This window comes from Podarcis pityusensis (assembly GCF_964106645.2).
Source record: "Podarcis pityusensis genome assembly, chromosome: 4".
Classification (NCBI taxonomy): Eukaryota; Metazoa; Chordata; class Lepidosauria; order Squamata; family Lacertidae; genus Podarcis; species Podarcis pityusensis.
Window position 1 is genome coordinate 76,363,876 of NC_138027.1, and position 27,782 is coordinate 76,391,657.

A 27,782-nucleotide genomic window follows, 5' to 3' on the forward strand; every position below is an offset into this window, starting at 1 on the left:
TGGTTTGCAAAGGGAAGGACCCTTCAGTTTATTAGGCTGCATGGAATGAAGGATAAGTGGCTACCTTCAAGAAATGCAGGAGGTGCACAGTCAGTTCCAGTAATTGCACAAAGAATGTCTTTTTAAAAATAGACAGAACACATAAATACTTCACGGGTGAATTAATTTTTTTCAGATGGAAAAATATATGATGCATTTGTGTCTTACCTGAAAGACTGTGTACCCATATGTGATGAAGAGAGAAAATTTGCACTGAACATATTGCCCACAATATTAGAAAAACATTTTGGATACAAACTGTGTATCTTTGAACGGGATATCTCTCCTGGAGGAGGTAGGTGGATGTGTTGTTACTGTCTTACTGAGTAATTTTTGACAACAACAACAACAACAACAACAACAACAACAACAACAACAATATATTTACATGCCGTCCAACTGACTGGGTCGCCCCAGCCACTCTGGGCAGCTTCCAACAAATTAAAACATCAAACAACAAACATTAAAAACTTCCCGATACAGGGCTGCCTTCAGATGTCTTCTAAGTCAGATAATTGTTCATTTCCTTGACATCTGATGGGAGGGCGTTCCACAGAGCGGGTGCCACTGGTTCCCTGTAACTTCGCTTCTTGCAATGAGGGAACCATCAGAAGGCCCTTGGAGCTGGATCTCAGTGTCCGGGCTGAACGATGAGGGTGCAGATGCTCCTTTAGGTATACAGGGCCAAAGCTATTTAGGGCTTTAAAGGACAGCACCAATAACCCCTTTTCATGGGTGTTAACCCTGATTCTTTTTTGAAAAATTTAAATGCATACCAAAATGAGGGATGTTTTGTAGCAGAATTTAGCCATGCAAGGTGTACTTGAGCAGTTAGGAGTTATGTTAGAAGACATCTGTTAATCTATTTATAAGTCAAATCTAGTTGCTCATAATTTTCAGATTTGTAATGAACTCTGACTTGGATCCAACTGACTTCAGTATTTTCACAAGTCAAACCAACGTCAAGTTAATTTATATTTTTTCTACCTTATGGGCTGCATAAGCAGCCAAACTCATCTTTGTGCATGCTGAGTTGTTTGGAAACAAACAGATTGCATATACAAAGGAATAAGAACAAAACCATTTGCCCTGCACGGGTGTGGGATGACTTAATATTGTCCCCTTTACTCATGTTTTGCCAAGGGAACCAATCATTTTAGAAGTCTGGACCCGAACTATTTCTTGCTGGAAGAAATAGCCTTATCAGCTTGTATGTTTTCAACTATCTGCTATTGGGCTTTGATTCACATTACTTCCCCCATCGTCCTTGAGGTCCAGAGAGAACGTTGGGCATATGAAACCGCCATATACTGAGCTGGACCAGCCAGTATTATCAATTTTGACAGACAGGAGTCGCCTGCTATATTAGATCTGACAGATATAGTAAGATTTTGGAGGAGAGAAATGCCTTTTCTTTCCGCTGCATTATTCTAAGGCGCTTTTCAGATTGAGGAAAAGTGGACGCTTAGCCCTTTTACCGGGTGGCTGGCCTTGGCCGCCTGGGCAGCTGGCTCAAGCTCCCGCCCGCTGCTTCAATTCATATTGGCCAATGGGTGTCCTCCTCTTGGAGGGGGGGGGCAGTGCCTCGCTGGCTGAAAGGGCATTACAAACGTTTGTTATCGGGGGGAAATGTAATATCTTGTCCTTCTGTAATGGAAGGGGGAGGGAAGCCTACCAGAGAAGGGCGAGTCCTTGGCCTTGTTACCCTTAAGCGTGACACAGATGTTTGTTTTGCTGGAGAGCGGTACTGGTGGTTTATTCATCTGTGCCAAACAAGAATCTGTGACCATAGTAGGTGACGGTTTTATCGTTTGGTTAACAAGTGGTGTTGATTTAAAGGAAGAATGAGTTGCTTCTGATAATATCGCAGACCAGGTATGAAGTTCTGCCGCTTACATGCCCACATGCCTTCCTGCCTTCGTAGAAGTCGTTTCCTCACAGTTTCTCAGAGACCTCAGAACATCACATTAAAGTTGTGCAGAGTTCATGAAGGGCAAAAGAAAATGGCTGGTGTCCTTTAAAGTATTTGCAAATTGCCTTTTTCTTCTTTGACTCCAGGACTCTGTCATGATGCTGAAAATAGACTTCTTAGTTGAAAATGGACTTCTGACTTTAAATTCTTAATTCTAAGTGTGGGATGGGGAAGAGGAGGCTGAAATTGCTTGGTTGTGAGTGAAAGGCATTCTGAACACGCCCAGAATCACTCACTATTGCCGTTTACTGGAATTTTTGCTTAAGAATTCTTTGTCATGAACTCGCTGACTAATTGTGGGCTAGTCACTTATTATTGTGCCTCAGTGTTCTCCAGCTGTGAAATGTGATACGACCCATAGTTATATAGTTATATTGTTACACACACACAAAATATATACATAATCTGTATTCTAAAATTAGAAATAATTCACTTTAAACTTTTCCATCCTGCTTTGTGGCAGAAGAGACCGCATTAGCACATTTCCACAGGCCTCTCATGTTTGTAATTCATGTAATGTATTAGTAGACCAATGCTATTTCAGATGTTTCCATTATAACTGCTCCCTCTTCTGCCTGCAGCTGCTGTTGATGATGTCCAGTCATATATTGACAGAAGTAGAAGATTAATCATTATACTGAGTAAGAACTACATCTCTGACAAAGTCATGTTTGAGCTTGAAACCGGGCTTCACAAGGCCTTGGTTGAAAAGAACATTAAAGTGATACTAATAGAATATATGCCTATACGTGACTTTGATTTCTTGCCCAAGTCTTTGAAACTTCTTTCACCAAGCCACGTGGTGAAATGGAAAGAAGAGAAGTCACTCGCTTTAAATTCCAGGTTTTGGAAGAAGCTCCGCTATGCGATGCCTGCTAAGCCCTCCTCAATGAAGGAACCGGATATTTTGTAAGATGTACATTCCAGGACAGAGCATGAGCAATTCAGCCACCCCTGAAGGGCTTCACTCATATTTCATCTTAGTAAGGCTACTAGCTTTATATCAGAGTCCCTTTAGAACAAGATGTTGCTACGGGCTGCCGACTGCAATTAGAGTGGCTATATTTGGGAAGTTTTGTGTCTCATATCCCCAAAACAAAATGTGTCAGAAAATATACCGTGTGATCTTTAAGTAGATGCAGCACTCTCTGTAAGCCAACTCAACATAGGACTCAATAGAGAATATTTTGTCTCCTTATATGGACAGATGTCATTCATAGGTTTGCTGCCTTCAGTGTTGCAGACCCTGTCCTGTGGAACTCCTTGCCAAGAGAGGATCAGCAGGAAACACTCCTGCCTTCTTTTATATATCTCCTAAAATTGTAATATTCAGGCAAGCCTTTGCAATGTGAAATTGTTTTTACCAACCTGTATTTATTGATTTTTTAAAAATGGTGTTTATAATTATTTTTTTTTAAAAAAAATCTAATAGTAATTTTGTATGCTGTATATTGCCTTGCTGTATTTTTTATGAAACTGCAGTCTATAGATATTTCCAAAAAAATAAATGTCTGCATCTGTGTGCACACACTCCAACTGTGGTGCTATTTTTACTTTCAGAAGACACGCTGGGTCTTCTGTAGAAGTATAATATATGTTACCTTGGTTTGTTATCTCACTTTTAAAACCAGACATTGCTGAATCTGATAAGGAGCTACAATAAACCACAGTGGATTAGCTGTCTGTCTTCCGATTTATTGAATAATGAAAAGAAAATGTCAATAGTATTACTCTTGGTTGCAATAATACCTTGGTGCTGTATCAAGTATGCAAAGAATGGCTAAACTTTCTACAATTATCTAGTACTGTACCAACTGTCCAGTCTGATTTTCAAGTAGCAAGGTGTCTGCTGACTGGGTTTACTCACTAGGAGGTATTCCATTTTGCCATTTCAAGCCGCAAGCCTTTTTCACCTGCCCATTTTTCGCTGTCTGTACATATACGTACTACAGCACTCCTGAAAAAAGCACAAGAGCAAAGAAGTTGAACGAGATGCAAGGTTGAAATGCCAAAACAGAAAAGTTGCAGGACTCTGGTGCACAACAAGTGAATGTGCAAGCCCCGTTGGTAGGGTTGCCATATTTTGAAGAGCAAAAAAAGAGGACACATTTTATGACTTCTACTTTTAACTATGGGTTGCTATGACATCTCTAATGTTACACACCTGTAAGAAAGAGGACCTGTCCTGGAAAAAGAGGACACATGGCAACCCTGCCATTGGAGAAAAGAAATTGAAGGCTGGTGCAGGGAACAGGAGTCTGAATAGCTGGGGCAAGGTTCGAGGATGGGATTATAATCCATTGTTTGGTATGAAACAAGTCAATTAGTTTCCCTACTCTCTATAGCAAACAGTTCAACTTTCCTATTGATGAGAGATTGTTGTATTTACATTGCACCCATTTCCAGCTTCAGCAGCAGTCTATAGGGGGCAAGCACACAACATTTTACCTGATCACAATCATATAAATGCTGGGCTTTGTGGTTTTATGCTTGGTGCAGGAAGCAGCCTTCAGACTCATTAACCACAGCCTCCATAGGGTGAGGAATGCTTATCGTGACTACATGTCATCTGGTAGTTTAAACTGTTGAGTCGCTTCAACTGGACAGAAGTTCATTCTTTTCATATTCACTAGATACTACAATGACAGATAAAGCATGGATGTAAACAATCTGTATATTCCGGTGCCAGACTGGCACCAACCATATACCACATTTGGGTGGGTGGGTGGGTGGGGGGTTATTGGGTTGTTTTTATTTTGATTATGTGTTTTCTGGTTTTATCTAGTGATTTTTATCTTGGGAACTGCCCTGAGACCTGCAGGTATAGGGCGGTAAACAAATCTAATAAATAGTAATAAAATAATGCAAAATAATATTGAAGGGGCTGAAATGCTTTTGTTTGTAGTGCATTGTTTATATTCTGGAAGTGGCAGCTGCCTATAGGTGTTGTTTATAATGCATGAGCTAATCCAGGCTTCCTCAACCTCGGCCCTCCAGATGTTTTTGGCCTACAACTCCCATCATCCCTAGCTAGCAGGACCAGTGGTCAGGGATGATGGGAATTGTAGTCTCAAAACATCTGGAGGGCCGAGTTTGAGGAAGCCTGAGCTAATCTGTCATTTTGGATTCTGTTTCCCTTTTTTCAATTCCTAAATTCTCCACATTTCCGCAGCCGTTTGCATTTTTTAATAAAAAGAAATCCTTGTGAAAATTCATCAGCATGTTTATCCACATTTCTGCTATTAAACATGTTTGTAAGCAATGTTGCCTAATATGCAATATTCTTAAAAAGCGGTTTCCCCTAAAATAATGAATTTTTGTGTGCTATTTTCACCAATATGTAGCATTTTTTCTCCAGTATATAGATTTTTGTAGACATTGCTTGGCTGAAGGAACTGCGTTTCAAAATTTGGACAAGTGTGAATTTCAGTTTGCCTTTAAATGGAAACTGAATCAGATGTCTCCCCCATCCCTAATTTTCATTATTAATCCATATGACCTGCCCTCAATGCATTTTTATGTACGGCTTACAAAACAATCACGCAATATCTAAAAATACAGAATAGACTTCTTAAAACAGCGCAGTAAAAATAGCAACATAAAACTTTCCCTAGTGGGGACAGAATAAATACTTTTTAGTTTGGCTTAAAATACAAATTTAAAAGGCCTGTGTAAATAAAAAGGTCTTCAGGTGGTACTGTAAAGAAGGTGCCAAATTAGTCTCTGTGGGAAAGCTATTACCAGGGTGCCACCACTGAGAAGACCCTCTCTGTTGTAACCACCAATTTCATTGACTTGATGGCAAATTGAGCTGCGCATCCAGAGAGTATCTTGGGTAGGTATATAGAGGAGAACTGTAGTTTCTACCCACAGAGCTATAGTGCCCAGCGCCTTTAAGAACCTCCTGTTCCCATGATTCTTTGGGGGGAAATCATGTGCTTCAAATGTAGGCTGTGGGTCTTCAGTTTTTCAGGCTCCCTCTTTCACTTGCAAAGTCAGAATGATGGTACTGTTGAGATCATGCCCACAGACTCTTTTTATCAGTATTGAGGCTCCCTCAGAGGCCAGAAGCCTGTCTGTAATTTGATAATTTATTGTACAAGGATGAAAAGGCAAGAGGGAGAGGAATGCTTAATACTTTCAACTTTTCCCACCCTTACACAGTTGTACCTTGGATCCTGAACGCCTTGGTACTCAGATGTTTGGTTCCCGAAGCCCGGAAGTGACTGTTCGGTTTGTGAACGTTCTTTGGAACCCGAACGTCCGACGGGGCTTTTGTGGCTTCCAATTGGCTGCAGAAGCTTCCTGCAGCCAATCGGAAGCCGCGCTTTGGTTTCCGAACGTTTTGGAAGTCGAATGGACTTCCGGAATGGATTCCGTTTGACTTCCAAGGTACGAATGTGCATTGAAATAAAAGTAACTGGGCAATATGCTTTTCATTCCAGGGCAGACTTGCAAGGATCTATTGCTCAAGTGTGAAAGGGCAAGAGAGGATTCACTTAGTGCCTTTCCCAATTGTCAGAAATGACCGACTCACATTGTGTGTCACTTCAGAGGCCCAGAACTAGATGCAAGTTGGTGACCTGGGAGGATGAACTGAAGGGAGGGGGAAAGTGGGGCAGGAGAGAGAAAACACGGCAAAGGAAGCGTATATTGGTCTACAGCCTTCATTACCAATTGCAAATTTAGGAAGTGTAAGGGGAAGCAATGAAGGGGAAGCAAGCCTGAACACTTTTCAAACAGTAGCAATGTGTTGTAACCATGTTTCTTACGCTGTTTTCCCCTGCCCTTTTTACAAGAAAAGTTGCTGGAAATGTGTACTTGATGAAAAAAAAGAAAGAAAGAAGAGGTGACGAGGCAAAGGAAATTCTGATTGAAAGGAAACTCACACGCTATATCCATTTGAGAGCTAACCACAGTTCTTAACACAGCTGCGTAGATGCAGAGGTAAGATAGTCTTCTCAGATAACAGTCTCTTTTCAGAATGCAAAATTTTTAATATTATTGTTCTCTGACTACTTTTCAGCAAACCTTTCTATTTACTTAAGCTGAAGAGGTTTATTTTCTGAATGCCTATTTCTCTTGTTTTGCCACTGAGAATTATATTTCAGGGGTGATCGTGATCCCCTGCTTTCCATAAGTGAATGGAAAGAAATCTATGGGGTTTTGCAGAGGGAATATCACATAGTGTTAAAAGCCTCTTTATAATAGCTGATTTATGTGCTGGCATCCTTTATTACAAAATGTGAAGTAAAACTAGGGCTCTCTGTAAATGGGTGATGTAAATGCTACCTGGACAGTCCCCTCCCTGAGTTGTTTAGTGGAGAATTTAAATTATAATCAAATTTACCTCCCCCTTTTAACATTCTACTCTAATGCTGTCTTGCAATAAATATTCCGAAACTGTAATACTGGCTTTGTATTCCAATACGCCAGTCACATATGTTCATTTCACCATAATACCCTAATAGAGCGATTTGATGCACGTCTGTCTGACGTACAGAGGGACTTACTTGCCTGCAAGGGGGCAGGAAGTGTACATAGGGTTGCAGCCTAAGATTTCTGCAATATCTTTTTTAGTATTTTGAATGAAAGCTACAATACCATCCTATTTCAGAAGACAATTATTTATTATTTCATTTTATTTATTAGATTTATATACCGCCCTTCAACATAAGTTCTCAGGGAGGTGCACAGAATAAAATACAGGACAAAAACAAGTAAATAAGCTTTTCAGTCTATTTATTAGATTTAGATATATAATCTTAAATGACAGATAAAGATGCCACTGGGTTCGCCAGTGAAACATTTCCTTGCGATGTAGAAAGAGCAATTATTTACCTTAGTATTTTGTAGCACCCCGTCAAAGTAATAAACATTGTCTTTCTCAGCAATCCCATAGGCAACACAGTATCTGTGGTTTTCCCCATATTATAGATGGTGAATGCCAATTGATAGCAGAACCCAGAAAATCCAATGGCTAAACCAAACTCAGAACCCGGAACTTCCAGGTTTATAGAGGGTGCTCTTAATAACCACACCAAACTTGTACTTGTTATGGGAACATTGGTTCACCTAGATCAGTATTCTAATTTTTTTAAAAAACAACAACAACAAATTTTATTTGGTTTTTAAATAAATGCAAATACAATTGCCTAGACTGAACGCTTTGCATAAGCCCCTACTTTTACATAAATCTGTCTCTGGGTTTTCTGACAAAAAGCTTTTCACAGTCCTAACTGGAGTTGGCAAGGATCAAACTTGGGAACATGCACCTAGCCTCCTATCAGCTGCAATGCTGTGCTTACCAGGAGGGAGAGGGGTGAAGCGAGAGCCACTGCTGCTCCTGCCTTGCACTGAGCTTCCAACCACCACACCCTTCCTCCCATCTCTGCCAGTAAGCACTGTGTGATGCAGTCAAGGGGAGGTCAGGTGTGTGGCAATACACTTCCTTGCCAGCTGTCATTGTGGGGACCTGCAGAACAGCTGCTCTATCCCTGAACTCTGGCACTTAAATCTCTATAGGTGGTTCTACAACTGAGAGCCAGTGTGGTGCAGTGGTTAAGAGCGGTAGTCTCGTAATCTGGTGAACCGGGTTCGCGTCTCCGCTCCTCCACATGCAGCTGCTGGGTGACCTTGGGCTAGTCACACTTCTCTGAAGTCTCTCAGCCCCACTCACCTCACAGAGTGTGTGTTGTGGGGGAGGAAGGGAAAGGAGAATGTGAGCCGCTTTGAGACTCCTGAAGGGGAGTGAAAGGCGGGATATCAAATCCAAACTCTTCTTCTTCTTCTACAACAATGTTCTTCAAGGTTTACTCTGGAGAACCCTGAGATTCCTTGGAAGCTTCTGGGTGGCGGCTGATGCTTCCTTGAAAGGCAGACTGCTGAACAGCCACCTTCTCCTGTAATGTGCAGCTACGGTGCGTGCGTGTGTGTTCAGTCACTGCTGGGCCTGAGCCAAAACAGCAGCCCTACTTTGGGACATTCTGTTTTGTTTTGTTTTTTTAGATTTATTTTTTTTATTAGGAATTTAGACAGAGCATGTTATATTAAAACATATCATCCTTAATTCCTGACTTCCTATCTCTGGTTTCTCTATAAATGCTATTCTCTGCATGTTTCAAAATTGTATAAATCCTTAATTTGTCTAACTGGTTATTATCAATAAAAAGTTTGTGAGTGTTTATTCAAAGCCTGCCAAGGATTCCAATTCACTTTGTTTGATCTTTAGATACTTTGTACAGTGGTACCTCAGGTTAAGTACTTAATTCATTCCTGAGGTCCGTTCTTAACCTGAAACTGTTCTTAACCTGAAGCACCACTTTAGCTAATGGGGCCTCCTGCTGCCGCCACGCCGCCGAAGCCCGATTTCTGTTCTTATCCTGAAACAAAGTTCTTAACCTGAAGCACTATTTCTGGGTTAGCAGAGTCTGTAACCTGAAGCGTATGTAACCCGAAGCATATGTAACCCGAGGTACCACTGTAAAAGGTTCCCTTTCATCCTTAAAGTCACAGTTATCCTTGTCCGGTAATTTATGTGTCAGTTTTGCCAGTTCTGCATAGTCCATCAATTTCTCTTGCCATAATTCTTTATTCGGGATTTCCTCGTTCTTCCATCCTTGTGCTATTAAGACTCTCGCCGCCGTTGTCGCATACATGAAGATATTTTTCAACTTCTTTGGCATACTTTGGGACATTCTGGATATTTTTCAAGGTGGGCAGAGTTGGTGAATTGCTGGGAGGTGTGGCTCCTTCCCTTCCCTTTCTGAAACAAAATTCTCTAGGGGTTTTGCAAAAGGGAAAGCAGCTCCTGGGAAGGAGGAATCATGTGCGGGAGCCGAGGCTGAGAGCCAGAGATTCTGCTTAGCTGAGCAGGTCCAACTTGATATGATGGGGAGGTTACAGAACGAAGCTGTAGCAGGTATAATATGTTCTTTACAGAAGAGGCGCAGAACCTATGGCCCTCCGAATGTTCCTGCTCTGCAACTCCCTCACCCCTAGAAAGATCTGATGGGAGTTGAAACCCAATAATATCTGAAAGACCACAGGGTTCCTACCCCCTGACTTTCCCACCACAAAGCCCTTTCCCATTGGCTATAAAATACTCCTGTTTGCCTGGGCTGTCTTTCCACCTAGCAGCTGCCTGGAACAAGTTAGTTTCAAAGAGAGTTGGCCACTTATTGTTTTGTTTTGTTATGTTTTTACAGCTATAGAAAATAACCCCAGGGAAATAAATCAGGCGATCTCTGCCATGAAGGTTCATTGCCAAACGAAGAAACGCAGTGGTAGAAAGCAATGCTAATACTCTGTTATCTTTTTCTGACGTTAATAGAAAGAGCAGAAGTCAGAGGTTTTAGAGGTAAGACATTGTGTTATACTCTTCCTTAACATGCTTTAAATGCTGATTTTCAAAGGTGGTACAGTCCTCTCAGCCCACATTTTCATGTTTTGAGACTACAATTCCCATCATCCCTGACCACTGGAACTGCTAGATAGGGATGATGGGAGTTGTAGTCCCAAAACAGCTGGAGGGACGAGTTTGAGGAAGCCTGGTCTAATCCAACCCCCTGCAATGCTCGCAGGCCATTGCATGTTTTATGCCTGCATTGAAAAGTTTGAAAACTGTCATCATCGCAGTGGCAGGTTTTTGATATTGCACCCGATTTCTGCATGGGGAGGCCTTCAAGTAAACGACAAGTCAATGTATTTTCTTTGACATTGACTAAACTATAGAATTCCACAATTAGCAACGGCAGTAGCACAGCTTCCATATCATCCCCCCCCCCGCAAAGTCCCTTTCCGCAGGAGCAGGAAGTCTGTTGGTTGCCTCCACAATTTTGCATCCTTCACATTGCCTAGGTACTAGTGGAGAATATTCAGATAAAATTCTGCAAAGTTTTCTAAAGGGGCGAGAAGAATAAAAAATCTCAGGGAGCTTACAGACCCCTCCCCCCACTGTTTTATGGTGGGATTCAATCACTTCTTGTCTAATTTAGGCTGCACAGTTAAAGCTGATTTGGAGCTGTTATGAAACAAACCCAGAATATTTTCTCTTTTTTGTGATAAGTGATGGGAAAAATGAAGAAAAATACTTGCTGCAACATCATTTAATCTCCCCACAGTCAAATGCTTGTTGAACAGATTGTCTGGAATTGACTCAAGAATGGAACTTTTACCTGATTGCACAGATCTCTTTATCTTTTCAGAATGTCTTCGCAAACAACCCGATGTGAAGTACCAGGCCATCAGTGGCCAGGCATTTGTTGTGTCGTGTGACGTACCACCAGAGAACCCTGCCTCAATTTTTAACTTTTCTCATCTTCATGAAAGCCAGCTTCAGTGGATCTGGCAATCAAGAGATGGGAGAGACCCCGTGCTTCTCAGAAAAGAAACCATCAACCCCAGAATACAGGGAAATGCCCTTTGGTTTAATCCAATAACAGTTCAACATTCTGGAACATATGTCTGCAAGAATAGGTTGGTTGCCATGACACATCTCAGTCAGACCTTTTGTGGATGTGTGCACTAGTATTTTGAGAATTCTACACAGAGCCTATTTTCTTCATCATGATTACTATTTACCGTATTTTTCGCTCTATAAGACGCACCAGACCACAAGACGCACCTAGTTTTTGGAGGAGGAAAACAAGAAAAAAAATATTCTGAATCTCAGAAGCCAGAACACCAAGAGGGATCGCTGCGCAGTGAAAGCAGCAACCCCTCTTGCTGTTCTGGCTTCTGTGATAGCTGCGCAGCCTGCATTTGCTCCCTAAGATGCACACACATTTCCCTTTACTTTTTAGGAGGGAAAAAGTGAGTCTTATAGAGCAAAAAATACGGTATTTCTTAATTACATTCAGTGTGGCCCACCCAGTTAAACACTTTTAAGTCTCATTTGTTAAAGGGGGAGAAATGTAAGCATCAACTTCATGTTTGGAAAAAGAGAGAGAGAGAATTAATTGTGCTTAATGAAGCCAGATCATTCATTTTAAAAGGCTTATATTTCATCTTTGTGCTTTCAGGGGCCTCTCAGGGTGTTATGCTATTAGGTACTGTACATAAAATATGAACTCTGTCTGCTTAAACAGATTCCAAATCAAATAGCGCTTGACTTTGTTGTTTATATCTTGCTACATTCTCTGGACAATTTCTATTTAAAACCCCCCCACTGTTATTTTAACAACATTTTACAAATATTCATCATTCAGACTTTTTTTTACCTAAATGTTACATATTACCTTAGTACCTTATTATCTGATCGTGACAAATTACGTTAATAGTATATTTGAAGTGATAAAGGTAAAGGTAAAGGGACCCCTGACCATTAGGTCCAGTCGTGGCTGACGCAACGTGGGTTTGCGGCGCTCATCTCACTCTATAGGCTGAGGGAGCCGGCATTTGTTTGCAGACAGCTTCCGGGTCATGTGGCCAGCATGACTAAGCCACTTCTGGCGAACCAGAGCAATGCACGGAAACACCGTTTACCTTCCCGCCAGAGCGGTACCTATTTATCTACTTGCACTTTGACGTGCTTTCGAACTGCCAGGTTGGCAGGAGCGGGGACCGAGCAACGGGAGCTCACCCGATCACGGGGATTCAAACCGCCGACCTTCTGATCGGCAAATCCTAGGCTCTGTGGTTTAACCCACAGCGCCACCCGCGTCCCTCTTTGAAATGATAGTTAGTGCTAAATTGATAGGCTAGGATCCAAAGATGTCTTGTCCCAACTGGAAAGGCAATTCCACTCACAAAAAGGAGGTTTTGTGATTCCTGCCGACTTCACCTCCATTTGCTCTTCTCTGCACCATAACCTACACCATCCCCAAGGCTTCCCTTGTTCTCAGGAGCTAGCATTTTTGGGGGGTTGCTGGAAGTAGCAGCGTGGAGAAGGGACAGGAATCACTTATGGATCTTAGAATGCATTGCCACATTGTGACTAAAGCAGCCTTTTCCCAGCCTGGCACTCTCTATATAATGCTCCTTCTACCCTTGAAATAAATTGACCCTCTGGAACTCACTGCCCATTGATGTTAGGCAATCATTTTCAGCACCTGCCAAAAAGGATTTTTTGTTTGAGCAAGCCTACCCAGACATGTAAATTTATTATATATTCTAACATGTACTTTTATTCTTTTCATGTGTGTTTTTAAACTGCTGATTTTATTTTGAAAATTGTTAGGCTAACTTGTTTTTTAACATTGGATGTTATCAGCCATTTTAATGTATATTTTTGGTAAGGTTTGTAGAGGTTTAGTGGTATGTAAATAAATAACTACTGCTCCCATCAGTCCCAGCCAGCATGGCTATGCTGACTATGGTTAATGGGAGTTGAAGTCCAAACCATATGGAAGGCATCAGACTGGGGAAGCCTGATCAAATATATCTAGTCCAATATATATCAATAAATTGATATATCAGTATCAATATATCTAGTCCAGTATATATCACTTTTCACAATCTAGCTTTCTCTGTATGATTTTACATGTGTTTTCTTTTCGTGTCACACAGGAAAAGCAAGTGTGCCAATATTTTCATAGATGTTCAAACAAGGAAGATGGCCAATTGTTCAGATAGTAGCGTGAATAACTTGAATCTACTTGTTCTCAGAAAAGGAGTTATTCCTTGTCCAGGAAAAAGCTGTTACAGTGATTCTCAGCCGTCAGAGGTGAACTGGTACAAGGTACGGGTGCCACTATCTTTAGAGCACTTTGTTTTATCAATCTGAGTCACACTTACATGCAACAAATATACTTGTGGTGAGTGTGAGTGAGGGAAACTTGCTCTCTGGTAGTGTAATGGGTTGAAACTATTTCCACATACAGTTATTTGATGAATGAATCACTCCGTTGCCTGGACTGGTATCTTGATAAATGATGGCATGTTGAGAGCACAGTTACAATAAACTTGGAAAGACATGCCCAAGGGTGTTTGGTGAAGTGTGGATATCAAAATTCACCAGTCATTTTCGTAAATATTTTTAAAGGCCTCTTTATTTCCATTTTGTAATTGTTTGTATTATAGATCTTGCTCCAAGGTTAATGCGCTTTTAAAAGACCTTTGAGTCACAGGCTACAAATAAAATTTGGAACTATAGATCTGTATGGGTATTTCAAGTCAATATTTCAGGTGGTTACCGTGTCCTCATGGTTCCCATTCTATGTTACCTTCGGACCCATGCACTCTATTTAAAACCCCGTGGCAGGGAAGAGAACATGGGAAGGGATTTGGAGCAGAGAAATGGTGGGTAGACCTAATGGCTTTCCAACAAGTTTCCTTTCCATCTGGGTTGTTTACACTTGCAAAATGCATGGTAGCCCTTACGATAGGACTAGGGCTGTGTTGTTCAACCATGTACCCTCAGTCGTGCTTGGACTACAGGTCTCATCATCCTTGACAATTGGCTAGGCTGCTAGGGATAATGGGAGCTTAAATTCCACAGCTTCTGGAGATCCAAAGTTGACGATTACGGGACATGGGGAGGAAATGTAAAGTTACTCTTGCAACATCACCCCCGTGATAGATGTTTAGACTGCTTCAGAAATGGTGGGAGAGGGAGGGAGATGGGTTTGTGAAGGGAGGGAGCAGCACTGAAACAGGAAAAGAAGAATCTCCTTGCATCCGGGATGGGGAACATCTAGCTTTCCAGGCATTGTTGAATTCCAACTTCCATCAGACACAGCCAGTGGTCCAGAGCTGATGTGAGTTGCAGTCCAGGAACATCTGGAGGGCTGCAGGTTCTTCACTCCTGCTCTACATCCTCAAACTCATTTAGCCACAGCTCTTTCATTTTCCTGAGCCATCCTCCCCTGAGATGGGGGAGAAAGGGACTGGAGCTATACCAACAAGAGGAAAAGGGGTGCCTCTTTCCCTCACATTGATTCTCCTAGCCATTTTTAAAGTTGTGGAAGATAAAGGGAAGGGGTTGGTAATTTGGGGGGAGGAGAAGTATAGATCAACTCAATAGATTCAGCCTATGTCAGCTGCCAATTCCTGTTTTACAGAGCATTGCAATGTTTGTTTGCTTCTCTCGCCCCTTAGAATGGATTAAAAGTAAGACTTCAAAAGGATAAAAGACCATCTCTGAGATTTGAGGATGATAGTATAGTATTGTATCATGTCTACGATGCAGATAATGGTACTTATGTATGTGATTATACACTGACTGACAACAATACCCAGTGGACCATGAGAACAATAGTAAACGTAACTATCATTGGTAAGTCACTTTACATCCAGCTTAATAAATGGTTCTGATGTAATGCTTTATATTCTGGCACTTGTATTATATTACATTGTCTCCTACAATTCCCATTTAGTCTATTCCATTTATGTCTTTAAAGAAAAAAATAAATATCTATAAATGTTGTGTGGGTTGACTGAACCTGTCAGACTACTGTAAATTCAAGATTACATTAAATAACTTTACTTGGAAGTAACAATGTGCTTTGTATCTATTCTACGATATACTGCATCATAAAAAATTTCTAAATCCTTATTAATGCAATACCTTTAATTTGGCCAAATAAAAGGGCACAAAATAGTTCGCAAGTCCAAATAAAGGTTTTAGATCCCCACCCCTTAAAAGCTAACACAGCTGCCTTGGCTGTTTGTGTAACTTAGGATATATAGAGCTTTTAAAATACGATGTGTATGCTAATGAATCACCCTGTGACCTATGTGTGTGATTTTAAGTTGCTTCCAGGAGCCATAGAAAGCTTCTTTCAGTCTCCATGGAAATAACATGACATGCCTAATTGCACAGTATATCCATTTATGGCTATTTGATGCCCTTCTCTTTCTCCACCAACAGAAAAGTATTATCTGCGATTTAGTCATTGATTTTCTCACAACATGTTTAATCTGGTTATTAATTCTACATGCAAAAGGTTCATTGGAAATTCCCTAATAGACCCCTTTTTTCATGTCGTAGCAAAAGACACTATCAATCACCCAGAGGTCCTGGATCCCCGTGGTGTGAGAATCCTTGAAGTAGAACTTGGTAAACTGACTACGTTCTTAATTTGTTTTGTAATGTTGGCAATAATCCAGTGCTATTATCAGTGCTATTTTTCTAGAAAAAGAGGTGCTGGAACCCACAATGAACACCTCTCTTGTTGTCTTAGAATGTCAATGGCGCCCACCTGAGTTTTGGTGAGTTCTGGATGAAATCAAACTCCTGATGGTTATTATATCAAATATTATTATATATGACCACTATTGAGCTCATATCCTGCTTATGGGCTCCTCCTAAGCATTTGGTTAGCTCAGGCCTGGCATAACAATTGGACAAAGTGAGGCATCCATCCCTCCAGCACATTGAAGGCAAAATCCATGATGCCATTTCCCCATTTTTCCTCACGCGAGGACGGCGGCCATTTTGGGTGCCGTGATTGTGTGCAATTTCATGCCATGTTCCCCCCTGAAAAAGCACCTTTTCCCGGGCACAATACCCCAAAACACACTTTTTTTGGGGTGGGGGCGGATTGTGGCATGGAACCACGTGAGATCACAGCGCCCAAAATGGTCACCGTCCTCTCGTGAGGAAAAACAGAATGCCCCAGTTTTTCTGGGACACTTGCTGGGTATGGCAGTTGCCTCAAAAAGCTGGTGCTTTGTGTGGGTGGGTAAGGAGTGAGATAAAGCCTCTGGGCTCCATTTCCAAAAGGTGGAAAATGATGAAGTTGAAGCAGCTCTCCTGGTGAGGCAGAGCTGCAATGCTAGCTTCTCAGCAGACATGTTGTTCCTACTTACTGGGGGGAGGGATGCAGGAACAGGCGCATTGGCACACCAGTGGGAGCACCAGATTGTCTCCATGGCAATGTTTCTCCCGCCTCTCCCCTCTCCCTCCCGATAAGTGGCAGTGACACACCTTCCAGTGAGTTAGGGGACTTCTCCTGCATGCAAAGTCAGGCTCTGGATGAAACCAACAGTGGGCCCAATGGTCAAAAAGGCGGTTTCTGCATGCACTATAGAGGGGCAAATGGGGCTTGTCAAACTGGGAAGGCAGCCCATCTAGAAGAAGGAAAACTCTGATCTGATCCTAAACCCCCGCTGCCTTGCAGAATATCTTCGGGAGGAGAAAAGGCTAAGGTATAAACCCTACACAAATCCAGAGTGGAGTCCCTAAGATGGTTGGATGGTGTCTTGTACGCCTCCTTCCAGCAACTCCTGCAGCCAAGCTGGTGCCAAACATATCGCTCTGCTTTCCTTTGGACCACATCAGCAAGGCAGGGGGGGCGGGGATCTTGTCGTTTGAGCAGCCCAGGACCGCCATAAACACTGTTTAGGCTTGTGCCCAGGGAAGGTCATTTTTGTGCTGCCAGCGCAGTGGTTTGACTTCACCCAGAGGCATACTCCATTGTCTCGCTGGACAGACGACTTACAACAGCCAACAATATCGCCCTTCATCCGTAGATCTCAGGGCGGTTCACAACAAGAGAAAATACAAGAGAAAACACAAAATACACAATTGACAATGACAACACAAACCAATAGCCCACATCCCCATGCTTCCACTTCAGATCTTAAAAATGTGCATACATACTGATTTTTACGTGTGGTTTTTCCTCAGGGCAACCGCTTGAGCTCAAATGCCGAGCACAGTTTGGTTTTGAACTAAATGCTTCCTCTTTGATGCAGTGGTACAGAGAAACCGGCGAAAGGAAGCAACTGCTAAAGCAAAAATGGTATGAACAGTCTCCAACTTGAAAACATGTATTTGTAGAATGTAAGCAGCTAGCAAAAGAACAGGAGAGCCAAAACTGTTATGTACTGAAGTTCTCACCCTGGGCCAGCAGGGGGATACTGTAGATAGTTATACAAATAAGGGATCGAAAGTGACGTTCAGTGATTGGATAGTTTTAGAAAATTGTTACAGTTACGTTGTACTGGAGCTCTATATAAGCCGGCTGACTGAACCCTTCAGTTCAGTTCTGTTCTGGCCTGTGAATAAACAAGAGCTGTTTGAAGAATCGCTGTCTCGTCTGATATGTTCACCCACAACTTAACAAAAACAGTATTCTTGTTTAGTTTCATACTACAGTTCCCTTCAGCCTATGCCAGCATGGCCAACGATAGAGAACGATAGGTTGGGGAAATCTGTTGTAGCACATGATCAAAATACTAATGTAATTGGAAGAGGAATAGTGAAGGCTTTTCCATGTTTTCCTCTCCTGCCGTACACAGATGGGATTTCTCTCTTTCCATGTGACTCCAACCTTGGTCTTGTTCCATAACTGTGAATCTTTAAGTCCTCTTTTTGGGAAAAGGATACAGGGAAGAGGATACAGTAAAGTGAATGGGAAGCATAACGTAGTCCAACCTTTGCTGGAGATCAGCAGTAATGTTTAAGGCAGCAGAATGTTTAAGGATATGAATTCCCTGGGAAGAGGGGTTGTTGTTAAAGCACTCTAGGAATGGTAGCTGTGTGAGAGGATTGTCTCCTAACAATTCCCAGTGCCCTTAACAAACTACAGTTCTACAGTTCCCAGGATTCTTTGGGGGTAAGCCATCATAGAATTGTAGAATTGGAAGGGACCCGAAGGGCCATCCAGCCCAACCCTCTGCAATGCAGGAATCTCAGCTAACGCACTTGTTACGTACTAAGCTTAGATCCTAGAACAATAGGCAAGTAGGATCCTAGAATGCAACAACTGATTGGCTTGCAGGAGAAGACCAATCAGGCTCCAGGAGGGAAGCAGAATCAGCCAATCAGACGGGACTCATTGAGTAAATAATGTATATAAAAGCCTGATGTTGCGGGGGGGGGGGGGGCAATTAAATCACTGTTTTACAAGCTGCAATACAGAGCATGAAATCACTACAGGACTCAGTATGTTTCAGCATCCATGACAGATGGCCACCTAACCTCTGCTTAAAAACCTCCAAGGAATGAAAGCCCACAACTTCCTGAGGGAGACCGTTCCACTCCTTGAAGGGGAACATCAGCTATCCTTCTCTGGGTGTCCTCACCAAATGAGGTCCATAGAGTGGCTACTGAAGAGGTGGCCTTTTCAGTGTTGGCACCCTGCTTATGGAACACCCTCCCCAGAGAGGCTTTCCTGGAGCCAATGTTATGGTTCTTTTTAATATCAAATGAAGACCTTTTTAAAAAAAATTCTGAAGAATTTTCAATGTTTCAAAGTACTTTTTAGATTTGCTGTCCTGGCCTATTTCCCATTGCTAGTTTTAGATTTTATTTTTTATCTTGCATTTTTGTATTTGGTGGCACTATTGTTGCTGTGATTGTCTTATTGTTGGGTGGATAAATGGAAGCAACAAATGAATATTTTCTAAAGAGTGTGTCCATGGGCTGTGGCTCCTACATGGGTTCGTCAGCCAGACTCCAGGGGAGACGTCGTAATCCTGTGTTTCCATGAGGTTGGTAAATATGCAACTGCCCTGATTTTTGCAATTTGGGTCATCATCGCCTTTATAGAAACCAGAGCCATCACCTGCACAAATATGGGGTTGGTGGCACCAGGGACTACTGTAACTGTGTGAGAATGAATGCTACAAGTGGCTGATGAAAGCATTATTCTATTTAGGGTCAATCCAAAGGAACTAGAAGGTAGCTGCTTTGATCTTGCTTTCAACCTGACCAATTTAACCGAAGAGGATTTAAGCAGCCAGTTCATCTGCCTGGCTCAAAACTCCATTGGGAACACTACAGGGGTGTTCAGATTTAAGAAGAGAACAGAAAGAGGTAAACTGGCAAACCACCTAGCATGCGGTGTTCTTTTATTTTTATTTATTTTACAAGTTATGTTGGGGATAACATCACTGGTCTGCTCCTTGATTAAAATTGCCTTTCCATTTTCCGATCGTTAGAGAGGTTCTTTAAATTGTGACAGCAGGGAGGGGGAACAAGAGTAGAAACTCTGAGATTCTAAACCTGAAAACGATGGTATCATTTTAATTTTTTTTTACCTGGGAAAGACATTTGGCAGCTCAGTCTTCACACGCCCTACTCCAGCATCTCCTTATCTTCTTACAAACAAAATTTAAGAAGAGAACAAACCAAACCCCATCAAAAATAAACAAATGCTTCTCTTATTTTTGTTTCCTTTTAGCTCTTCACTTCTTGCTCACTTTGTGCTGTTCCATGACAACTGTATTTCTAATCTTTTTGGGAAGCATGGTGGTTTACCGGCACCGGATTGAAATAGTGCTGTTATATCGGCATTGTGTGGCCAAAGGTGAAACTGTCAGCGGTAAGAGTTTGTGTTCTACTTTTCTTACCTTGGCAAACGGTCTGTTCTCTGTTTATTTATGACACATGTATCCCGTGTTTGCTCCAGGAAATGCACAGTGGCGTACGAGGTTTCCTTATTTCCTCACAGCAACCCTGTGAGGTAGGTAAGATGGAGAAGTTAGTGACCGGGACAAGATCGCCAGTAGCAGTTTGAGGTGTGCTGCTCACCTGGCTTCCCAGAGCCAAGAGGTAGAGGGTTGAGGCAGCAGGGAGATGGAAGTGATATGGGAATACAGTGGTACCTCGGGTTACAGATGCTTCAGTTTACAGACTCCGCTAACCCAGAAATAGTACCTCAGGTTAAGAACTTTGCTTCAGGATGAGAACAGAAATCGTGCTCTGGCAGCGCGGCCCCATTAGCTAAAGTGGTGCTTCAGGTTAAGAACAGTTTCAGGTTGAGAAGACAGACCTCCAGAACGAATTAAGTACTTAACCCGAGGTACCACTGTAGTGACAGGACTGCTGGATGAGCTCTGCTGCTGTCTGCACTGCTCTGAGCTCCCTGCTTCCTCACTTCTCTCACTCTAAGCAACCAACAGTGGTACTCGGCTTTGGGAAACAAGGTGCACACTGGTGGCGCTGTGGTCTAAACCTCTTGGGCTTGCTGATCAGAAGGTCGGCAGTTCGAATCCCCGCAATGGTGGTGAGCTCCCATTGCTCTGTCCCAGCTCCTGCCAACCTAGCAGTTCGAAAGCATGCCAGTGAGTGCAAGTAGATAAATAGGTACTGCTGGGGCAGGAAGGTAAACAGCTTTTTCATGCGCTCTGGTTTCCGTCACGGTGTTGCGTTGTGCCAGAAGCGGTTTAGTCCTGCTGGCCACATGACCCGGAAAGCTGTCTGTGGAACAACGCCTGCTCCCTCGGCCTGAAAGCGAGATGAGCGCTGCAACCCCATAGTCGCCTTTGACTGGACTTAACCGTCCAGGGGTCCTTTACCTTTTTACCTTTAACATAAAACCTCATATGTTGTGAGTTTTAAAAATAAATAAATTAATGCAGATTTGGGGAGGGATGAGGCATTAAAAGCATTGGGTAAAAGGTGAACTCAGCTGGATAAAGCCAAAACTTTGTGGACAGCAGGATCTAGAATCAATAGACTGAAAGCAGAATGTTGGGGGTGAACAATTATGGATTGAGAAAAGCTACATTTTTGTACACAGCACCTAAGGCCAGGTCACTTATTCTGGCAGGTGAGGTAAAAAATCCCACAAATGCCTTTCTCTCTCCCCCCCCCCCCATGTCAGTAAAAATAACAATAAATTAAATACTATTAGTTTTCTGCTCTTCTATGATGCCCTAAATCAACTGCCTGAGGTGATGACCTCACTCTGCCTAATTGTAAAGACCCTGAGAGGTCATGCAAAATTACTAGGTAAGTTTGATTAGCTGTGCACTAATGCAAGGTTTGAGAGGATGTGTACAGCAGAGTGTTGAGTGGGCGGGACACAATTAGTGGGATTTTACCATGGATTCATTTTTTGGCTTCTGATTTTGTGCTTATTTTCTTAGAAATCACTCAGCATTTATTTATGACATTTCCTGAATATATAATTATAAACGACATTATATGCACAGTTGAAGATCTGGGCAATTATAAATTATGAAGTGCATGCTTTGGGGGGATTTGAAAAATACTACATGTTAAGGTCACTCAGTTGGGGACTCTTGATAATAATACCTTTGCTGTCACCTCATGACTCATCATTTGGAAGTGGCAGGGAGGAAAGAAGGGGAAAGCCCTCAGGAAAAGTTGTGTTTCAGTATGAATCTGGCAGCATGACCTCTCAAGGAATACTGCTCAAGGCAGACTCCTAATTTTGTATGGTGTGGGTAGAGACATACCAGAATGATGAGCAAGATCTTGTTAGTATAGAAAGGCCTGTTTAGCCTAGCATAAAGAAAGCTGAGTGAAGAAACAATTAAGCTCAAGGACAAGGCAGGTGAAAAAAAATAAAATAAACCTCTTGAAATAAAATGAGGTCAAGAAGCTAGAAGATTTGTAAAACAAAAAACCCTGAAACTCTGAAGAAAGAACAGCTGGGAATCTGTTTTATTTTGAATACAGTTGTACCTTGGTTTTCAAACGCCTTGGGAATCTAACGTTTTGGCTCCCGAACGATCAAAAGCCGGAAGTGAGTGTTCCGGTTTTGGAACCCGAATGTCTGACATGGCTTCCGCGGCTTCTGATTGGCTCCAAGACCTTCCTGCAGCCAATCACAGGCTGCACCTTGGTATCCAAACATTTTGGAAGTCAAACGGACTTCCGGAACGGATTCATTTCGACTTTCAAGGTACCACTGTATTTTGCTCTGCCTTCATGATTATGTTTAGTCCGGAGAAGCTAGGATTAAGAGGAGATATAGCCATCTTCAGATACTGTGTGTGGAGAAGGCTGTCCTGCAGAAGATGGAACAAATTTGTTGTCATTGCTCCAAAGGTGGGACCAGAACGAAGGGGTGGGTGCTGAAAAGAAGCCAATTGTGGTTAAATGTTAGGAGAAACTTCCAGTTGCATTGGAAAGTGATGAGCTGTCCTTTGCTGTAGGTATTTAAGCAGAAGATGGGTGGTCAGGAACGCTGTAGTTTCATCCTGCATTGTAGATACCACACAGGGAATATGGATAGAAGGATCTGTCAGTTTAAGTTCTCTCAGTTTCTCACTTTCCCAATCTTAAATCCAGTTCCCCACATCTTGACATCAATTCGTCGATTTTTTCCCCCCAATCCTCATGGAAATTATTTAGCATTTTGGTTGCAATTTCTCCTAATAAACACATTTTTGCATGCAGTTTTGACTTATGTATGCATTGCTGCTAGCAATTTCTCCTAACCTATACTATTTTCACTGATGTATTAATTTTAATGCATACTTTCTCATAATATATGTATTTTCTGGTTGGAGAACTGCATCGCTAAATTCAAATAAGTGTGAATTTCAGAGGGAGGCTGTGTTTCAGTCCTCATGTTGTTTTGGGTAGGTGCAAACTTGATAAGTTCATCTATCTGAACTGAATTGATTTTTCACACCAATTCCTAATCGGGGGTTGGACCATATGACTACCTCGCTCACTTACAGTACTTCTCCAAAATTCTTGCACAGGCAGCTTGTATTTATGAAAGATATTGAAGATACTTTAAAGTATCTAAAACACTCTCTGGAAGACTAGAAAGGTCACTTGCTAATGGCCCAGATTATGTACAAAAGGGGTGGGTTCAAAGGGGTTTCAGGAAACAAAATGTTCCACTTAAGGTTGCAAGGCACATTATTAAAATAGAAATCGTTTCCGTTTTGGGCACAGCATAGATTCCATATAATAGGTCATGACCTATGAAGATACTACATGTGTGGTATGTACGTGTTCTGAAATATTGTGGTTGACCACAGTTTCCCAGAATGTGTGCACCATATGTACACATACACACATGTCTGCACAGGGGGTTCACTCAGTTGTCTACAAGGAAGTGACTTTCATGTGAGAAATTTGTGAACAGGTGAAACTTGTTTCTTGAACCCCAGCAAAGGTACCTTTGTAGTGTAAGAAACCGACAGTTAATACTCTCTTGTCTTGTAGTGGCCTCTGCTGGTCAAATTAAGAACCAACTATTGTTTGGGGTTTTTAGGGATTCATTTCTGAAAGATGAAGATGCCGTACCCCTGATTTTACTGGGACATCCCAGAATCACAGAAGCTATCCTGGCTTCTGATTGTCCCGTCCGAAATGTCCCGTCTTTTGGCCCTGCATTCTTGCGCGAGCCAAAAGATGCACTTTGCCCAGGGGTCTTTCACAAGCCAGGTGAGGGGTGAGCGCATAATTTTGAGAACACCAGTGGCAATGTTTGTACTTTTGTGCGGCAGACGGACAGCCGTGTCTCATTGCATACATATGAAGAGAGGAGTGGGTGATTTTTTTTTAACCCTCGGTGTGACTCTTCACACTATGCCTAGCAGGGGTAGCGGGTGCTTTACTCTGTTCTTTATCCTGTTTAATAACATCAGCTTCACTGTTACACTTTGGAGTCCTGTACTGCTAATGAAAAATGTCTAGACACATCAAGAAAATTGATTCAGTTAAACGTGTTGTAAACTTCATACAGGGAAATCCCGTTGGCTAAAGATGGCACTCCACAATGCCATCTGGCGTCAAGGTGTTATAACGCAAATAAAGCGCTTTGTCTTGACGAATGTAGCGGAGTCCCTGCTCTGTTCAATATGGAATAACTAGCTGTTTGGGCAAGGCATATTTGCATCTAGGGTACAGTTCACCCAGAATACCAGAGATGGTGGTTTGACCCAGAGAGGTTATGGCTGAAAGTGAGATTTGAAAGTGAGATGTGTCTGCTTACTGCTAAGAAACGAGGGGGGATTTTAATTTGCCTTTCACTTTTTTGTATTTTCCATTGTGCTTTCAGTAGTACTTTTTACCATCTCTACAGCTGGTCTCCTTTAAGAGGAAAAATAAGGGAGATTCAGCAGACACCTCTTCCATAGCCATGCCCCACTATTTCAGAAAAATGTTGTTGCCTCCCGTCTTTTCTCACCTCTCATCTTCCTTTAAAGGATGTTTTCTTCTTCACTGCTTCATTTAACTTTGTCCTTTAAAATTTTTTAGATGGCAAGGAATTCGATGCATTTGTGTCCTGTGCAAAACCAGATCTCCCTGAAGCAGATCAGGCGCTACTCGATGAGGAAACGTTTGCCTTGGAGATTCTCCCTCAAGTTTTAGAAAACAAATATGAATATAAGCTATGTCTCACTGAACGGGACATCCTTCCAGGAGGAGGTAACATCTCACATAATTGCATAATAATAAAACCAACTCTTCAAACACATATATTTGTTTTAGGAAACTTTATCTGCCCCTAATGTCCATGTGTAGGGACACGGGTGGCGCTGTGGGTAACACCTCAGCGCCTAGGACTTGCCGATCGTCAGGTCCCAGCGCCTGCCAACCTAGCAGTTCGAAAGCACCCCCGGGTGCAAGTAGATAAATAGGTACCGCTTACTAGCGGGAAGGTAAATGGCGTTTCCGTGTGCTGCGCTGGCTCGCCAGATGCAGCTTGTCACGCTGGCCATGTGACCCGGAAGTGTCCGCGGACAGCGCTGGCCCCCGGCCTCTTAAGTGAGATGGGCGCACAACCCTAGAGTCGGACACGACTGGCCCGTACGGGCAGGGGTACCTTTACCTTTACTAATGTCCATGTGTAGATTTGCATAAACAGCAAAATTGGCATGCCTTCACCTCTCGCTTTCTGTTCTGCTCACTTCGCTACGTCATAGTTGTGGCGACCTGCAGCGCCCCCTAGGCTTAGCGCCCAGTGCGGCAGAACCATTTGCACTGCCCTAAAATCTACCAGTGCTCCTGTACTGCTTGGGGGAGGGTGATTTTCAATGAGAAAATAGGACAAGGAAGCAGCCACCGAATTTGTGCCTTAGGTTAAAATCCTCTACTTTTATTTACCTGGAAGTGAGCTTCATTAAACTCAGTGAGATTTACATTTTTAATTTTTTTTGTAATTAGCTTTGAGGTTTTTTTTAAAAAAAACACACACAACAACAATAAGGAGCTATATAATTTTTACAAAATAAGATAACTAATACTTCCAACTCACAGACATGCTGATTCTTAGTTCATATGGGATGGAGCAAAGGGTTTGCAAGCACAATTCCTCCCTCTTCCTAAAACGCTGTGAAACATTTTATTTCATGCTTTAAGAAAACAGAACAAGACTTGGGTTTGGGAGATGAATTGCAGGTTTTCAGCTTGGAAGGGGTGTTCCTTTATCTCTTTCTCAAGGCTCAAAGACTACAGCTGGTTCATGGTGGGTTTGGAACAGAAACCCTTACTCTGCCCCTTACACAGCCCTTAGAAACAGCTTTTGTGATGGATTGGAGTGTGGTATTGTGTGGCTAGAATGTCAGTTGGAAGTAGGACTGGAATGAGGAACAGGACTTTTTAACATTCCCTTGTCCATCAGGTTTAAAGCACATTCAAGCCAGGAGCCATATAAGCACATTCCAGTTTCTGCTGTTCTTTACCACATATGTTTTTCATCATCCTTGCATTCACCACTCTGTGCCAGGGTATAAGAATATCTGCAGGGAGGCAGCATGTTTTGTATGATAAGTTGGTAATAATATATTGTTATGTACTGAAGTTCTCACCCTGAGCCAGCAGGGGGATACTGTAGATAGTTTTCACTCAGGTCCACATATGCAAATAAGGGATTGAAAGTGGTGTTCAGTGATTGGATAGTTACAGAAAATGGTTACTGTTGCATTCTAGTGGAGCTCTATATAAGCAGGCTGGCTGAACCCTTCAGTCAGTTCTGTTCTGTGAATAAACAAGAGCTGTTTGAAGAATCGCTGTGTCGTCTGATATGTTCACCCACAACTTAACATATATTTTTTTTCTTTTCCCAGCATACACTGATGACATTGTAAACGCTGTCAAGAAGAGCAGACGGGTGATTGTGGTGTTAAGTCCAAGTTATGTCAATGGCCCGGCCCTCTTTGAGCTCGAAACAGCCGTCAACACTGTCCTGGAAGACAAGGCAATAAAACTCATCCTAATTCAGTTCAAGTCTTTCCAGGAGCCACAGTCATTACCTCACAATGTGAAGATAGCTCTCAGGGTTTTGCCCAGGGTTACCTGGAAAACATCTGCCTCTCCCACTGTGAATAAGCAATTCTGGAGAAAACTGCTGCGTCACATGCCAGCGAAACATCACAACCGAATTGAAGACAAGTGGTGTTGGTTTCCCCACCTTCGGTTATTGGGCACGGATAAGAAAAACGCCACTACAGGGAGGACAAACTGGACCAAAAAATGGAGGAAGATTTGGGAAAGAACTTCCCTAAACTGAAGACTTGTCAGGAGAGGGGCTGTAGCTCAATTTATAGAACATGTATCAGATACAGAACCTTCCCTAGCCTTAAAAGGATGTTGGGCTGTGGAGATGAGAAAAACCTTGACCTGGAACCACAGAGAGCCACTGGCGGTTTAAACAGACTTCATGGCCCAATGGTCAAACATCATATGTTAAAGTGCGCTTATCTTTCACTCATAGTAAAATGGAAATATCCTTATAGAAGTCAGTATTTTGTAATAGTAAAAGGTGCTGAATGCAGTTGAGCTGTGCCATGCTTTTAACAACATGACTATTTATTGATAATTATTACATGCATCAGGGGGTAATGCCCACCTGCTGGAATAAACTTTGGACAAACAAGTGTTTTTGTACCATCTCTGATAACTAGAATGAGATTGTGGTTCCCAACTTACAGGCTGTGTTCAACTTACTCCCTAATAAGTGTATTCATTGTTAAGTCTTAATGGCAGAAACGTGACTTCAGCAGTTTCAAGATAGCAGTTTGTATAATCTAACATTCCAGTTATATGCATGCTTAGTCAGAGCCTAATATGATCTGTGTAACCCGTTATTATATGGGACGTGGGTGGCACTGTGGTCTAAACCACAGAGCCTAGGACTTGCCAATCAGAAGGTCGGCGGTTCAAATC

General features: G+C 42.3%; 2 protein-coding genes and 1 long non-coding RNA gene across 7 annotated transcripts in view; 2 read left to right on the forward strand and 1 right to left on the reverse strand.

Moving 5' to 3' along the window:
• The window catches only part of IL18R1 (interleukin 18 receptor 1), a 20,578-nt gene extending 17,154 nt beyond the window's left edge, over positions 1–3,424 (forward strand). For all 4 annotated transcript variants that reach the window (XM_081003121.1, XM_081003122.1, XM_081003120.1 and 1 more), the window contains 2 exons: positions 176–334; positions 2,593–3,424. In XM_081003121.1, coding sequence (XP_080859247.1) covers positions 176–334; positions 2,593–2,924 — 491 coding nt within the window. In that variant the 3' untranslated portion in view covers positions 2,925–3,424. The remainder of the gene's footprint in view (positions 1–175; positions 335–2,592) is intronic.
• The window catches only part of LOC308475873, a 13,445-nt gene extending 2,118 nt beyond the window's left edge, over positions 1–11,327 (reverse strand). For both annotated transcript variants that reach the window (XR_013985459.1, XR_013985460.1), the window contains exons 1-2: positions 11,188–11,327; positions 3,879–3,968 (exon numbers count right to left, since the gene is read on the reverse strand). This is a non-coding gene — a long non-coding RNA (uncharacterized lncRNA). The remainder of the gene's footprint in view (positions 1–3,878; positions 3,969–11,187) is intronic.
• Positions 6,721–27,492, forward strand: IL18RAP (interleukin 18 receptor accessory protein). The gene is made up of 11 exons (XM_081003098.1): positions 6,721–6,958; positions 10,219–10,370; positions 11,218–11,488; positions 13,520–13,691; positions 15,050–15,227; positions 15,942–16,010; positions 17,583–17,697; positions 19,558–19,715; positions 20,083–20,223; positions 24,873–25,043; positions 26,684–27,492. The coding sequence occupies exons 2-11, from the start codon at positions 10,307–10,309 to the stop codon at positions 27,124–27,126; spliced, it is 1,782 nt and encodes a 593-aa protein (XP_080859224.1). The 5' UTR covers positions 6,721–6,958; positions 10,219–10,306; the 3' UTR covers positions 27,127–27,492.
• Positions 27,493–27,782: the final 290 nt, after the last annotated feature.

What these genes read in the sequence shown, in the direction of transcription:
- IL18RAP (XM_081003098.1), top strand. Translation starts at nt 10,307, where the DNA reads ATGCTAATACTCTGTTATCTTTTTCTGACGTTAATAGAAAGAGCAGAA. An exon ending in ACATATGTCTGCAAGAATAG is followed by an intron (nt 11,489 to 13,519) that starts GTTGGTTGCCAT and finishes CGTGTCACACAG; the next exon opens with GAAAAGCAAGTGTGCCAATA. An exon ending in CAACTGCTAAAGCAAAAATG is followed by an intron (nt 17,698 to 19,557) that starts GTATGAACAGTC and finishes TATTCTATTTAG; the next exon opens with GGTCAATCCAAAGGAACTAG.